The sequence below is a fragment of the Aquila chrysaetos genome, chromosome 16 (assembly GCF_900496995.4).
Source record: "Aquila chrysaetos chrysaetos chromosome 16, bAquChr1.4, whole genome shotgun sequence".
NCBI lineage: Eukaryota > Metazoa > Chordata > Aves > Accipitriformes > Accipitridae > Aquila > Aquila chrysaetos.
In genome coordinates, this window is record NC_044019.1 from 19117159 (window position 1) to 19134333 (window position 17175).

The 17175-nt window shown below is 38.9% G+C and overlaps 1 protein-coding gene across 1 annotated transcript in view; it reads right to left on the reverse strand.

Moving 5' to 3' along the window:
- Positions 1-2489: 2489 nt before the first annotated feature.
- The window catches only part of DKK3 (dickkopf WNT signaling pathway inhibitor 3), a 29995-nt gene continuing 15309 nt past the window's right edge, over positions 2490-17175 (reverse strand). Inside the window, exons 4-7 of the mRNA XM_030039348.2 lie at positions 10151-10249; positions 8007-8151; positions 5312-5468; positions 2490-3052 (exon numbers count right to left, since the gene is read on the reverse strand). Coding sequence (XP_029895208.1) covers positions 2809-3052; positions 5312-5468; positions 8007-8151; positions 10151-10249 — 645 coding nt within the window. The 3' untranslated portion in view covers positions 2490-2808. The remainder of the gene's footprint in view (positions 3053-5311; positions 5469-8006; positions 8152-10150; positions 10250-17175) is intronic.

The window sequence follows — 17175 nt, forward strand, 5'->3', positions numbered from 1 at the left end:
TTTCTTCGAGTTTCCTTTTCCAGAATCAAGTTCCTCACCACTGAAACTTCTAAGCCCCAGATATGTATGGCAGCCAAGTTCTGCTCCAGAGAGGAAAAAGGATTTTCAATAACTGAATGTTCGTTTCTTCCTTGGGTGCTGACCCACAGCAACCTAAAAATCCTGAGGAATCTGGCAGCTTGAGAACCAGGCACTGTGCAGAGGAATTCCCTCATTCTTCCCCTTCTGTTTGACCTGTGCCACCTCTTGTCCAACATAGATGAGGTGGAAGCAGGAGCAAAGGAAGCATAGAGTGAGTACCATCCAGTAGGTAGAGTACTTCATTGAACTACCACTTACATATGTATATAGACTGCTAAAGGATCCTTGGAGGTTTTGGAAGAGAGAAAAAATTTAACTATCAAATGGGTCATGAATTTTCTTCAAACTCAGACATTGGAGAGGCAAAAATGTAGAGATGGAATAAAGTAGGGTTAAGAAGAGAATTCCAAATACTCCTTGCTTAATCTCTAGCCCTATTTGGGAAAATTCTGTTGAGAACTTCTTTGAAGAAGCTAATTTTAAATCTGTAAGGCTTGGCAGAAGGACTAACTGGCATCCTTATAAAGATTTCCTGTCCAGTGGTGCACTTCCTACTGTACAAGTACTGGAATATATTCTGAGTTGTTCTGGGAGACATTTTTCAGCATCTGCTTTACATTCTCATCATTTCAGACATTTTTGAGTTTGACCATGGGCATTTTAAAGAAACAAAAAGCCTTGAGTTTCTAATTTGCTTAGTTCAGCAGAGATCTTGCTGAACTTCTGATGAGTAATAACACTTTAAGGAATTGAGGCATCAAGAAACTTGAAGGGAGAATAATGCTATCCTTAAGGAGGGCAGTATTTACGGACAATTATTGCTCTTACGAAGTATTTTTTTAAACAGGAAAATTGCAGTATTTAATTCCTTCTCTTTGTATAGATGGGCTGTCTCTAAAGCGCAGTGAATTTTACTAGGGATAGAAAGGAAAGGTAAATTCAGTGAACTCTGAGAGCATGTGTATGTGTGCATGTGTCAGTGTGAGAATTGGTGGTAGAAATGAATCCTTAAAGTCAGTCTGTTCTGATGAAATATCCTTCCTGTTCGTAATGATAATGGTTATTAACATTAATTCTGGTACTCAAGGGATTTGTTGAAAAGCTTTCATAGACCAAAAGTGGTGAAAGACTTGCAAGCCAGTAGCACAGTCTGGTAGCTGCTCTTGTTATTGGTGCTCTAGTGTTCCAAATTGGACATAAGCAGTAGGGATTATTTGGGAAGAAGCTCCATGAAAAGTTACTTGGCTGGAGCCTCATGTCATCTTTTACCATGTGCAGTAGCTGATGGTGAAATCTATACCCCAAAAAAACATTAATAGTGGAAGAGCCATTGCAGCAAACTGTTGAGACAGCTGGGAGCCAGGAAGTTTGATAGATTTTACTCTTGGCTTGCTATTGATTTCTTAAATCAGTGACAAGATGGTAATGATAATCACATTTTGTAACACAGATTTATGCCTATGAAGTGTATTAAAAGCACAAACCATTTCTCAGAGAATTTTCTCTGGATGTAATAGAATCAAGTAGAAGCACAAGTCTCTAAATGCAAGAAGCTATTTAGGTTGTCTTACTGCTAAACTGAAGTAATGAATTTATGTTCACTGCCTCTCTCAAAAGGGGTAGGTGATGATGGAGTATAGTCAACAGACCCCTTAATCAACATCACCCAAGAAGGTATGTTCATGTAGTGCAGAATGCTGCCATATATGTGGTACTGTATTTAGCTCTAGCTTACGCATAGCCTTCTAACTGCAGCTGCACTGTTCTCCTATATATTGATACTTTACGTATTCCATGTACAATAGGGAATCTGTATTCTTTGTGTTCAGCCCAGTTAGCTGTTTATTCTGCCATTTTAAATAGTATATTTTGCCCTTGAGAGAGAGAAAGCCCTGAACACCCAGGTTGAAAGTTCCTATATAGAAGCCAATGCATTGTATGGATATAAGTATGTACACGCTATTTGTTATTTATATGGAAAATGTTGTAGGCTTTTTTTGATAGTATGCCCCTTATGTAGTGGGGGAGGCCAACAACCATTGTATATGAAAGTATAAAACTCAAGGGATACTCTAGCTATGGAACACCAGTTCTTAAGTTACACTGAAGGCTGCTGCAGGACAGATGGCATCCATTGTACACAGCTGGAAAGAAGCTCTGGGTATATTCATCTAAAAGGGTAAGCATCCTTTATCTTTTCTATCCTTCCACAATGTGTGCATGGTGGGGGGGACATGACACCCAGAATCTCTATGTTGCAGCTTCACAGATGATATTTTCTAAAGAAAAAATAAAAAATTGCTTAAAATCAATGACTAAAACAGTCCAAAGTAGATGGTTCTTACCCTAGAAAAATAAACGATTCTAAACATACGTACTCAAAAGTCACTTCTACAGTCACTAATAACTTCAGATTATTTATGCTTATATGTATTTTTTAATGAGTACAAGTACTGGTAAGTTTATTTCTAATGTACAAGGGGAAAGTACTAATCCAGAAGAAACACTGATATATTTCTTTTTTGCCTTTGACAGAAGGTTTGGTCCAAGGATTGAATGAATTCAACAATAATTTGAACATGCAGGTTTGGTGCACAGAAAAGGATGCTCATCAAAGACATTGTTTATTGCACTTCTATCCAGTAGTGTGTGTTTAGGGTTTATATAAGCAAGACACTAGACAAAAATTTCTAGAAATAACTAACTAAACTGTCTGGTGTTTGGACTTTAAATTTCATCTCCCAAAAACAGGTCACGAGCTGCGTCAGGCTCAGGCTTCAAACCTGCTTGGTCCTCCAGACTTTCTAATTCTTTACGCACTTCCTGAATGACACTGCTTTCTTCGTAATCGGAAAGAATATCTCTGGGTATCAAGCTGAGAAATGGCATCTCATCCATGGTTAAGGGATCTTCTTTTTCATTATTCCTGGTTTCATTGGCAGACAGTTCACACACAGATGTAGTGCTGTGGCTGTTGGAAAAAGAGAGGCATCTGGTCATACAGTACATCTTTTCATGTTCTTTTGCTAGTTCCTTAATAAAAGTCTTCATTCTTGCCCCACGTGAAAGCGTGTTAAATGCATAATACTGTCAGATCTACTGTAGCTGACTTCATAAAGATCTGATTTTTACATGCTTGACAGCTGGACAGGTAAAGATGAGATTTCCACATACAGAGCTAGAATAAAGATCCCAGTAACAAAAACTGTTTTGATACTGGGACGCAAGGTGGCAGTGGACCTCAGCACAATCTGGCCCTTCTACCTACACGCAATGGTGATGACTAGTCCCTTCTGTTCATGTCATAATACCAAGTTAAGAAACATGATACTCCAGCTTAAAAGGAATGCAGGAAAAAATGTCGTTTGCCATCAAGTGGTAGAGTTGAGAAAACTATGAGCATTACATATATTTGGTTCTAAACAGGATAGTGTAATAGCTGTATTTGCTGCTGTCTGTCTTGAAAAGTAGCTTCAGCTGCCTGCAAACAAACATCCCACATTTGTTGTAGGAACTTCAGAAGACAACAAGAATGATTTATGTTTGTTGACAAGAAGCAGGGGAATAGAACTTGATCACGGTGCATCTGCTACCTCTTTGCGCTGCATGGGACAGAACAGGGCTACAAGTCCTGACAGAGTGCAAGGTGACCACTGCTTGTGCTGGGCACCCCTCAACAACTGCTTAAAGCTGCAGCCTCCTTCACTGGAAGCAAAGGGTAAATGAACTAAAGATGTTCCTGAAGCTTATTTTGTGTACATTTTAAATTCTTGCATGTTTTGCTTTCTAGGAGTTCTAAGACTTCCATTTGTGGGCAAACCATCCCCATATTCTCTAGGATATAATCTGATAGTTTCAGTGTTTATCACTCACTAGTAACATATAGCCAAAGGCCATTTCAAGCAGAGGTGGGCTGTTTCTTTTAATAAAAAATGTTATCTGAACCTTCAAATTCACCACGTAAATTCACAGAAGCAGCTTTATCTTACTGTCCGTGCGAGTCATGGGCAGGTGGTGTGCACAGTATTACTGTATCTGTGATAACTGTAAACAGATAAGTAATTCTTGTGACTATAGCTGGACAGTTCAGTTATATTCACACCCTAATTCATTTCTGTGTTTCTATATCCTCATCTGAAATGTTTTCCTCCTTACTAGACATGACTTTTGCTGACGTAGCTTCCCTGAGGTTAATGGTACTTGCACATTAACTAAAATCTTGGTGCTGAAAGGATGGGATCAACTGTGCTTGCTTCCTTAGATCACATTTATGAAACAGAATGTTATCCACTTACTTTTCATGCATGAAAAAGATGTATAAACAGAGTTGGACACAGAAAAAGACAGAAATATAATCTACATCTCTATCATGGCTATGCTGTTTTGTTGAAAGTCAATGAAAATTGTAGTGTAGGAACAAACTTAGAGAGCTTATTTCATAAATAACATGTAGGTTTTCTAAAAATGCTTTTAGTGCAAAACTGAAATGATCTCAGTTTCTCCCAAAGAAATTGCTGATAATGCAAATAACTGTCCTTTAAAGAATGATTAAAGGCATGATATATTAAAAGTTTTAGCTTCTAGCAGAAAATATGGAGTCAGCCCACTTCCTATTCCACGAAACTCAATGATAACCAAAGAAGTCTGCACAGTATGAAGTGTTTCAAGTCTGAACGGTGGATCTTAAGTCAGCAGTAAGGAAACTGGCTTCTCAGGTTAGTTTGAAACTGAAGGAAAGTGGAAGCAAAGATACCTTTTTTCTTGTGATAGAAGTAACCTTCTGTAAAGCTGATCAGTAGTATAGGAACATGCCTGTTTATACTTACTGCATGTATTAAAATGTCTTTAATATGTCTTACGTATGAAAGCAAGCAAAATGCCTAACAGGAGCCCAATCTAACATAGAAAGTTGGTGGACAAGAGCTGTATGTAAAGAATTAAATTGGAATGTTACATCTCAACAGCTGTTAGTACTTTCTGATTGATTAAAAAGCAGTACCAGCCTGATACACAAACTTAATTCACACTGGATTAAGGTGTTGCAAAACTCAATTAGGCTTATCTGTGTGGAACAAAGCAGTAAGTTTGAGAAAGGTTCAATGCTACCGATGAGAAAAGCTGTTAAAACACTTCATAGTGTGGAAGACTCTGCAAGCGCTGTATCCATTTACCACAGAAAGAGAGCCCTCAAAAATTTCAAATCATTTGCTTGCCCGGGTTTGAACTTTACCTCTGAGGTTGGCAGATCAAGCCACTTGCACATGGGCATCGCTCAAGCACTCCATCGGGTTCCAGTTCCCAGGTGATCAGGTTGAGAAGTCTGTTTGAAGGATCATGGCAGGGTTCACCTTCCTCAGGTAAGGGACTGCACACAGGAAACAGTAGTTCTGCATGCCAGAGTAAATTAATTTTATGAGTAGTTGTTAACTGTCTGCTAAACTGAGATGGCCTAATCTTTCAGTCTACATGCAAGATATAAAAAGACAGACTTGATCTCTTTTTAAGTCCCCTTACATATTAGGGAGCCGTAACTTAAATGTTCTTTCCACTAGGTGGGAGTAAGACATTTGAAGTTTATGCTTAATGAGCAAGATCAACTCCTGCTTCTTCTTGAAGAGACTACTGTCAATACAGTAGTACTGCACAACTCCATCCCTTGGAGATTTGAAAAACTCTTCTGAAACCAAGAAAACTAACATTACAGTGAATCCTTTGCCACGCAAAGCGTTAATGGTTTAAAATCCAAATAGAGAAATATCTCTATATTTTAGAACTCTGTTATTTTTCTTATTCTGTTTCTTTGCAGAGGTCACAAATACAGAGCAATTGTTCAGAGACTAAATAACGAGGTTACAAGAACTACTCAGCCATTTAATTTCTTACAGTAATTCTACAATAGGTAAAGCTGTCTGATGGCATTTGGGGCTTGGCACCCTTGTTTCTGCACAGGGGTGAATTTCAACTTGTGTAAGAAATTATTTAGAAGGATACGTCGTTTCCTGATGCTAGTAACTCATAGTGTCAATCTTGAATTCAGCTCTTACAGATGTTCCTATCAAACCTCCCTTCTTCCTCTTGTCTTCATTCACCTCTTTTTTTGTGGTAGGGCAGAATAAAATATGTGAAGAGTTCAGAATTTAAGTTTTTAGAACAGGCTTGGTCAAAATATTTATATGTGTGTGTATATACAGAGACACACACATATGCTTTAACGTATATGACTTACCAGTTCCTAATTCCAAAACAGATTATGCGTTAAGCAGCGAATGGTCCATAGTTTACTATAATTTTATATAAAAAAATATACATGTAAAGACAGTCTAATCTTTATTAGGACAACCTTTTGCAATACTATAGTGATGGAGGAAGACCTGAAAAACCCCAAAGCACTGCTAAAGCAGGCAACTGTAGAGAATAAAAATCCATTGCTGTTAACCAACAGCTGTATTTAAAGTTTTAATAGTAATGTTCCATCAATTTCAGTCAATATTCTTACCTTTTGTGTTGTTCCTTCCTGAGCTACTGGTTTGTACTAAATTTCATTTCAAGCCAAGCACTAACTTCTACTCAAATTAGTGTGAATGTCTTATGCAACTGAAATAATAATCATGAAGACACAGCTTGTTTGGATCCCATAGGAAATCAGGGCTACAGAAGCAGCATTACCTTCACAGTAGACTAGCCTAGTGCGATTACCCCTAATGAATGCGTACTACTGATTTACTCATCTCTGCAGCATAAGCAGAGATGCAAAGTCCTGCATGGTAAAAGTAATAGGCATTTATTAAAAGTGCTCTTTCTGTCTCATTTCGGAATCTGAGTACAAAGAAATCTCTGACAGAGCTTGGTAGAACCTGTAAATGCTTTAGGCAGAAACCTGATGAAGAGGAAAATAAAACTGCTCTAACCAAAACTTGCTGAAACCAAACTTGGGTAACATCAAAGGTCCACTCTGTAATGCTCGAAACCTGTAAATGGTTTAGGCATGCTTAAAATTGACAGGGAAAAGCTGAGCAGACCCACTTGCCTTTAAATGTTGTTTGAGCTTTCTCCTTTGTTTTCCTGAAATGCCCTAATAGCCTGATCCACCAGCAGGCTGGCAGCGAAACAGGCAGCCCAACTATCAGTGAAGGTACAAGGTCACCTCTTGCTCATAGCAAGAGCCAGAAAAAAGCTGTCTAGAGGAGTATCTACCTGGTGTAGAGAGATGGTTGGAATTGTATCCTGTTGCTGCACAATTAAGGTGAACTATGATAAAAGCAGGGAGGAACTAGTGGGTAGAAAACAGTAGAAAAAAGCTGGGCCCTCACCAGGCAGGATTTAGGACTGATTTCAGGTCTGATACCTTCTCCTCCTCTCCTCCCTTCTGTAAATCAAGTTTCACATTCCCACGTGGACTGATAACATAATCTGGCACATCATTCCTTTATGGATCTTGGCTGTCCAGTCAGTATTGCATAGCATGGTGCCCTGGAGGGCTCATAAAAAACTCCAAGTATGAAATGTATCTGCAGTCTGATTCTGATGGTCTGCTTGCTGATATGAAGGAAAAGCCACTTTCAGTAATCTCATTAATTTATTTTGTACATTTTTAATTCTCTTATTTTTGCTCTATTGGGTGAAAATTTGTCAGAGCTCTGCCAGTTTTAAATGTCTGAGACTCCTTTAGAAACAGTTGATTTTTATGCTTCTCATGCTGGTCTCATCTCTAGCTTTTCTTGCACCATTGTGCAGCCCATCAGACTGTTTCTCACTCCTAATTCTGTTGAAGTTTTATAATGAAGTTAATACAGTGCACTCCACAGGCCAAGGGAGAATGACCTATTGATACTGTAGAGATTTAACCACTTCACCTGGGCAAAAGAGCTCAATATTAACACTCCTGTATTATAAAATGAATAGGATAAAAAGCAAAACCTCTGTACCTTTCTGAAAAGCACAGCACATTCCAGGGTTGCAGTCATGTTGGTTCTCACAAATGGTGCCGTTCTCTCCTTTTGAAGTGGATTTCCTGCACTCGCCCCAAACGCAAAGCTGGTCTCCACAGCATTCAACATCCCGTGAGCAATGCTTGCAAATGGAAAAAGCACATGACAAAACTGTCACTCTAGCATTAATCACATATATCAACAGATGGCTAAACATAGAATTAGACCTTGGTCCTGAAGACAACTGCATATATGTGCTTTAAATATATGCATGTCATATTCCCACTGTTTTAACAGAACTGCTTAGGTTCTCAACTTCAAGCATACATAGAACTATTTGCCAGACGGGAACCTCCACAGCAGAGTAACAGCACTCCTTCTATACTATTATACTTTCAATCTTACAAAACCTGAATTCTTATTTTAGCATTTACATCGAAACTGATCAGCAGTCAGACATCCTACAGTGTAATATGGTTTTCAGGGAAGCCTTTTGCAATCAAGGAAAAAAAAATTAATAAATGAAACATTATCAATAGAAAATGTTACTGATTTTTTTCCATTGTTAAATGCATTCAGGAATTTACAAATTGTTCAGAAGGATTGCTTTCAAAGAGCAAAGCAAAAAAATCTTACTAAAATTCAATTTTTAGTTGAATTAAGAACCAGACCTCATTTGTAACCAAGAATCTTTGAAAAAAATCTCTGAACAAAAATTCTCTTTGCAAATCAGAAATGCAACTCTCTAGCTAAAGATAGCTTTGTATGACAATTGACCCAGTGTTTCAACTATACATGCCTAATAAATCAACCTAATAAAAGGGGTGTGTCACTTTGTTTCTTTTTTTAGGTAGTTTGATTAGCATCTTAAAGATTCCTTGGAGGTCAGCATTCTAACAGCTTTTTTCTGTCTGTGTAAAGCCCTGTCTAGGCAGCCATACAAAATCAGAATTTCTTTTCCATTGGATCCCACAGGAAGTGCTTAACACAGGGCAAGAAGTAGGACTATGCTAGCACTATTAAGAACTGCTAATTAAAAAGAAAAATGTTTTGTAATTGTGAGGGTTCTATGTCAGGGAATTGATCCCACCATCTTCAGTCTGAGCTCACTTTACAACAGGAATGTAGCTAGGACCCAATTTTTACTTTCTTTATCCTACAAATGTTATACTGAGGACTGCAAAGGGGAGGGGTAGGTATTAGGTCATCCCAATCTTGATTTTTAATTATCCCATGTTAACATGAAAAATTATCAGTTTAACATTTTCTAAAATATGAAGAATAAGCTTTCTTAATGACACTTGAGCATACATTCAGGACTTGTGTTTAAGCAAGCATTCAGTCCACTGAAGTCAATAGAGCTCCCTGAAGTTATCAAAGTAAGTATTTAAATAATTTCAGGAACAGCCTGATGCTTTTAGATGATAATAATCCTATTGATTACATGACTTTACAGCAAGGTTTGCTTGCTTGTAGACTTAACTGTCTGGCATTTTTTGACATACAGCTCTTAAACTGGATTTTCACCACAGAAAAAGCCTGAACTTCTCAGGCACCTGTCACCTACAGAAGATAATCTAACTATAACTACTACCAAGGACATTTATCCTTTAGCTCAAAAGACAGGAATTTACTGCTTCCTGAGGTTCACAGATTTAGATAATGTAAATTATCCATGTAAGAGGATCATTTACATTAACAGTTGCATTACAGCATTGTACAAGTTGTCAACGAAGGGAAGAGCACAGGCTGCTGCAATTCTCTGTGTGAATCAAGAGCTGGAAATGACCAACTGCCAGCTGAGCCTTAGGAGCTGGCACGGTATTTCCTCTTTGCCCATTCCACTGCCAACCTACAATGCGTTAGTTTACACTGTCCTTAGGCCACCCAGCAAGTCAAGCCTGAGTCAGGAGGAGCGGAGTGCATGTTTTAAAGCATATGAGAACAGAAACCTTAAAACCTAGTTAACAGGCACAAAAAAAAAACCCAACTCAAAACACTCTATGGATCCATTTTTTATCCTCATGCAGAAAGCTTCGCATCTTCTTTTCTATCAATTTTGACTTGCTAACATTAGCAACGATAACTTCTTTATGGAGTTTCTAAAGACCACATAAAATCACATCTCATTCAGGACTTACTGTATGCTGGGTTTTACAGAGCTGACATTTGTATTTGTATTCAAAGGTGGAGAACTGGCAATATTTCCCTGTTTCACAGTCTTCGTCAATGATACACTCCTGAAGAAAAGGATAAAAGTGTAATTTGCCATGGTGTGACAGAAATCCATACCTCTTCTTGAAATACCAGACGGTCTTAATTATATTTCTTATTTAGGAATGAAGAAAAAAAGCTTGCTTCGGTTCTTCATACAACCACAGTTCTGTAATAGAACAATGCTATCTCCCTGGCATACCTAAATATTTTAGCCTCAAAGTGTTAGGTTGTATAAATATTAATACCAGCAATCTCAAGAAAATAAATTATCTTGTTCTGCGGGCTTTTGGGGTTTGTTTGGGTTGGTTGGGGGTTTTTTTTTGGGGGGGGGGCACTGAAGGCATTTGTATTAAATCTGTTCTACTTGTATTAGAGTACAGTTATGATTCATTACTTGTTGGCTGTTTTTTCAGATGCAGGGCAAGACCAAAGGAAAGAGGCTACACTACAGCAGCTGCAGCAGCCGAGAGTATCTTTATGCTCTGTGGGAGACCATTCTGCAACAACTTTCTTGATCCCAGGCCAGGACGGTTTATGCTGTCCTCCCTCCTCTTCCCCGGCAACATTAGTGCCGACCTCAGGAACTCTGCAGCATGGTTAGCTTCCCTAAACCAGCAAGGACAGCCCTAAGGGAAAAGGGAAATGTGTTTCCTTTTCCTTTTAACTGCTCCTTTGCGCCCCTTTGCAAGGGGCAGACAAATTCTTCTCAGGCAATCTTTGCAGTGCCGGAGCGTTTTTGTCAGCAACCCCTGCCCTATGCTGAAAAATGCAGTGCTTCTTTTCACAGGACTGGTAATGTTAAATGTTCCTGGGACTTTATGGTAGCAGCAGCACTACCTCACAGCCAGTACTTCTAGGAAGCAGTAGATATCATACATCACTTGATTTCCTTTTCTTAGTTGATGGCATGTCTCATGCACCTATCACCATAGCCTGTCACCTGCAAGCTCACAGCTGCAAATGTCTAAATACCTACACATGTAAATTTTAAATCCTTACTTTAATTTAATTTGAATATTGCAAGATATGCAGGAGCAGATTCTCAGCTGACATCATTCCTCTGGCATCTCCTTGCTATTGATGGAGTTAATTTACATTTAGTAACGTTCCAACCTGTCGAAGAACATAATTTCCACATCGTATGCTTTCGAAATGCACGTAACAAACCCAACGTTTCCTTCCGTTGTTTGCTACACATGAGTATTCAACAGCCAGGTTTGAACATTAATTTAAGATTGAGAAGTAGTGAAGAACCGCATACATCCTACGGAAAAAAAAGCCCCACAGTTCCCTAATGCATCAGCCTTTGCTACCCAGCTAAGATGTTAGAGTAGTCCTCAAGCTAGCAAGGTGCTTGAGCACGTTTAGCTTTTCAAACCTGGAATCATTTCATGGCCTTAACAAAAATGTCTGTGTGAGAGGGACACCTGAGTTCCCATCTGAATCACAAACTCAGACTAAAGTTTCTTCACCCAGAGGTCCCACAAGCACTCTGATAGAGATGGCTCACCTTTAATTCATGCTGCACAGGATGAATGTACAAACCGGTCAGAAATTCTTCCTAGAACACAGCTCTGCAGGTATGGCAGTGAGGATAATACAGAGAGTAAGTGTAGGTGTTTGTGTACCCCTGATGTATCTGGTTCACAGGGAGGGGGTGTTTTCTCTTCCCAGCTAATGGTTACCTCTTAAAAATCATGTTATTAACCCTGTTCTCTAAAATGTGTTTTCTCCATGCTGGAAACAATCTAGCCAACAGAAGAATAAATCATAGCACTGTCCCGAGTCGCTTGTACTCCATCATTGGCTGCTCTTTGGCAGATATTATCTCACTTGCTGGAGCAGATCAGCTGTCATCTGTGCAACCTTTATTGAAAGTTTCCACTAAGCTTTTAATTTTCTATTTCTATTTTTTTAGATCATTTTTCCCCAAACTGCTGACATCTTCCACACCGTCCCAGTTGGTTTTTGTGTTTCAGCTGGGCTGAAAAGTAGCTCCGCAAGAAGTTTAAGTGAAGCTCTTAATTACTATAATCACTGAAACAGGAAAAGATTACACTGTGAAACAGCTATACTGTCTTCAGATCTTCTCTAGATTAAACCTTATGGAAGCTTCTTGCCCTGTGTGAGACAAGGCTGCCCTGCGTGAAGAGCAATGCCTCAGCTAAGTTACCCATTTTGGCCACCTGAGATGTTTTCAAACAGTTTGATTACACAGAACTTAGAACAGAAGCCAAACACAGTCTAGGGCCCAATTCTGTTCATGTCAATGACATGATGTTCAGGTTATATGTTCATAATTAAGAAGCAGTCATTTCAGCTATTTTATTAGTATCACCAGGTCTAGGCGGCTATAAATTATCATAATATTTTTGCAGCTTGATTATTCCAGCACACTGTGTGTTCTGCTTGTTTGCTTTTGTGTTGCTACATAATCAGGTGGGTCAAAATCCAAATGTTACATAGTATGCTTGAGGTTTTGTGGTTCCAAGTTAGCAGTTAGCCACTTCTCTTCAGCAGCCATGCTCTTTCTGGCCAATTTTCTGTCTGTAGCTTTGTCAGCTTCTTTTATGAATCCCTCTGTATAAACCATACTCAGAATAAACCATACTGTTTCATTCCTGTTCCATCTACTTTCAGGCAAACAGCCAGGTCTCAATGTAGTCAGTTTTTCCAGTCGTCCCTCTCCACAAAGGAGAAATCTTGCCATAATCGTTTTTAAGCTCATGGAATAACTCCCTCTCTAGCTCTAAAACCACCTAACACCAAAGTTGCAATTGTCCAGTCACTGCTTTCTCCTGCACTAGTGAGTCCCCCGTCAAAAAACTTCTTTTTCCCGTCTTACTGAATTGTGTCCCACCAGTTCAGACTTCCAGTTTTATGAGAGTTTTCAGCTGGGGAAAAAAATCCCTTCACAGTTTTCTTTCCTGGCATGGAAAAAGTTTGCTTTCATATGCTCTCTGTGAAATTTTGTGCCACACTCCAACTTCCTTCACCCAGGTATTATAATCCATAGTCAATGCAGAACTCAGTAATGCTTACACATGCAGATGTGTAACCGTTTATTTTTTTCTCTCTTTTTTTTTTTTTTATTTATTTGATCAGGTTATAGACCTTTTCTAATTGGACTACCTTGAGACACAACAATTGCTGGACAAGGAGCAAATGTAAACATCTTCATCAGCTGCAATAGATTCTGAACAATCCATTTTTTTCTGGAATTCTGCAAACTAAGTTATTTCTCAGAATATTTTGTCTTTGCAGGAGCAACTGTGTAAACTGAGGAGAGGGGGTGCTGGCTTCTGACATGCAGCAGAGCATACAAGTTGAGCAGATAGCTTAAAGATAGAATTAGCTACACTTATAATGGTGTACCTCTCTCTGAAATCCATTACGTTGTTATACCAGCTAATTTAACGTAGCAGCAAAGCAATATGCTGTTTGAGAAGTGCTAAAGAATAATGCAGAGTGAAAGCAGGATTGCCTATTTATTAATGGGTATACTAGGACCCATAAACAACAGAAGCCAGGATGGAGAAAAGCATGCTATGTACCTGTAAGAACATACTCAGCATCCTGTGGGCTCTTATTATAATATTGTACTCTGCAGTGAACAGCCTGCAACACCTGAAAGCAATTTGGGGGTTAGGATCTGTTCCAAAACCAATGGGGGGGGACGGGACCAAAAGCCAACAAAACACTGAAGCTCATAGAAAAGGTTCCCTGTATTATAAGACTGCTAAAACAACTGCTGCTGAAAGAAAATTCAATTTTCTTGTCTTTGGCAGATTATGCCAAGCTATTGTTTGCTTTCCTAAAGAATGGTTAGTCTCCACACTTGAGAATAAAAAAGTGACTGATGTTAGTGATAGTGAAGTATGGTAGGACCATAACTACCTGAAAACTGAAACAGATGCCTGAGTGCGAGATGGCACAGGAGTGTACAGGTCCGAACTGGTATAACAAGTTTTGACAAGAGTACTTTCCTTCGGGCTGAATGTTTACATATACATCGAATGGCACAGGAGAAAAAAGTTTTCTTTCAACGTGATAAGACAAAATCTTCACACTCCAGCCAATAGCATGCCTTTGACCTAGAAGGTGCTATGGGCTATTTTGGCAGACTGTACTTGACCGGTGGAGTGTAGCCAACTGTGGTGTGGACCACATTATCCTCTGCCCATATAACACACTATGGATAAAGAGAGAGAAGCAAAGAATTTCTCAGTTCAAGTTATGAAAGCAGAATTACAAGGCCGGAGTTAACCTACTTTCACATAGAAACCCACTTTCATTTACAGTGTTCATCTGGTTTCTGTACCTCACTATGGTAATATTTTTAATACTCTGTTTTGGTGGTGATACGGTATGTACTGAAATCACATTCCATTTTGCTTTGTTCTTTTTCCCCTTAATTCCTTATTAACACCCTAAGTGTAGACTAGAAAATATGCTCAAGTCTATTCTGACACTGTCTGACTTTCAAAATGGAATCATTGATTTTAAATTCAAAATGGACATTTGATTTCTCTATTCCCTCTCCTCACTCACACTCACCCTACCTCCCACATTCTCAAAAAGTCCTTCTTCAAAGATAGCTTTAAAAAAAACTCTGTCACTATTCATATCTTCAGTCAATATTTGTCAGGGACAGGCAAATGACTGTCTGGAATGAGCTCTCCTTCCCTTCCGGGCTCTTTATGCTTCAGTTTAGAACCCAAGAAAGCAGAAGAAGGTGCTGTTGATGACTTTATATACAACTTTTCAATGGTGATTAATACATCTATTAAAGCCAGACACTGAACACTAAGGTGGGATGGGGTATATGGAACAAAAAATGCCCTTGTGGGTAAGGGGCAGCTGTAGTGGAGAAACTCAGTACCAGTTCGTCGGCCAAGGTCATTGACAGTTCTGACATGAGAACAGTAAGTGGGATTCAAATAGGAAAACCACTTTTCCCCTCCTTGTGTAAGCTATACGGCCCAGTTTGCTGGCTTATTCTGATCCAGTGGTAGCTTGTGACTACAAACCTTTTGAAACTGCCTAACAGCTAAAGGAGAGGCAGGCTTTTTTTTTTTTTTTTTTTTGCCTTGGCACTGTCCATACAGCTGTAAGCCAGAACAGCTGTTGCAAAGTGTTCATTCCTAACCCTCTATGGATTTCAAGTTCACAAGCCATAAAGTATAGAGGCAAAATTCATTGATTTCAGAGAGTTGAGGCAGTTTTGCCAGCAGGTACACAACATAGGAAGCAATGCTACAAAAGCAGTTGGTGCAACAATTAGAAAATTATTTTTAGTAACAACCTTGGAAATCCACGGGGGCACCTCTCGCAGTCTACTAGGACAACTATGCTTCAAAAGCTTCTCTGAACAAAAAGCCCTTTTACATGTTTCTTAAACGCTCCTGATATAAAGAAATTTCCTTTTCAAAAACCTGTAACTCAAGTAAAACTCAATGTTAACCTCCATAAATGGTAGCTACAGATCCTTCCCAAACACTTCCAACTGTATCTGTGAGACAATGATAACTTCAGCCATAGCTGAAGTGCTCTAGCAAAACCACTTCTTGATGTTGAAACTGACATTTCTTAGCAATTAGCACTTCTAAGAGTTAATAATTACTTCTGTGTTTACATTTCCCCTTCTGGGTTTTAATTTCTAGAAGTCATTTCACATAGGGCTGGTCTCCATTACTGCAGCAGATGGCAAAAACTGCTGAGTAGTAAGGAAAAAAAAAGCATAAAAACTGGTTTATATCCTACATGTACTACATCTATTAGAAAAATGGTAGAATTACATAGAATGTAATATTGTTTTATGGAAACTACTACCATAGTTTGAATCGCAGTAGTGTTCCAGCTCCTAATCTCTTAGTTGTCTAGACAGGGCACACGCTGCATTTGTCTTTAATGAGATATGAATTAATTTGCCTTGAAATACCTCAAAACCTCTGTAATACTTTCCAGCAGAGTGAACCTCTTACCACTGTCCTGCCAAATACATAGCACTCATAAAAATAAGGACTACTGTTAAAAAAAGACATACTAAAAAGAGCAGACATGTGAGTTGCAAACTATGGTATTTGTCACATCCCAGTGCTATGTGGGAAAGTCAGCTATCTGTGTGGCTGTTCAACAGAAATGTGACTTCTGAGCTCAAAACTAACAAATAATACAAGTGACTCCCTCAGTTTTGTCTCGAACTTCTCCATAGAACTGATCTCACCTGTTTCCTTTTCCCCTGTCAAGAAAACAGAAACATCTTAATTGGAAAAACTTCATTTCTGGCTCTCCACATGATGGAATATGAATGAATGCAAAATATGTTTACATGACATAACTGAAGATGACCCAAAGGCACTTGAACTTGGCTTTAGGTACCAAATGCGGCATAGCTACGTTAGTCTTAACATGCTGTCAAAAAGCCTAGGGAATTATTTGAGGCAGGTTGTAGTCACCCAATAAACTGCCTGCCACCAAAGCTAGCGTAAGAAGTCCACCCCTTTCTGCACCATCTGCTTATTCTCACCACAAATACAGCGATGCTGTCACTGATCAGACTCTTACGCAGTTAATGTTCCAGGTCAAAAAAGAAATAAATAAAATGTCATATTATCCACAGCTTCAAGGAAATGAGACTTCAGTGAAAGAATAAACTACATATAAAAGCAAAAAAAAAAAAAAGATTCCTGACAAATGCCTCAGGATAATGAGAAAAATGATGCCTAGATGCTCTATCAGACCATGTTCTGTTCAGCATGGTCAAAATCTCTGTACGTCATGCAATAATTTCATGGTAGGTCACTCTGCAGAAGCAGTCACTTTATTTTCTTCCCTCACCCCCTCTTTTTCTCAGTAAGCAATGTAATAATCTGATCCTGGCAAGATTACAGCCTCTGCAAATGCTCCCGAGTAGGAAACACAGTGCAAAGTACTTATTCCATTTATT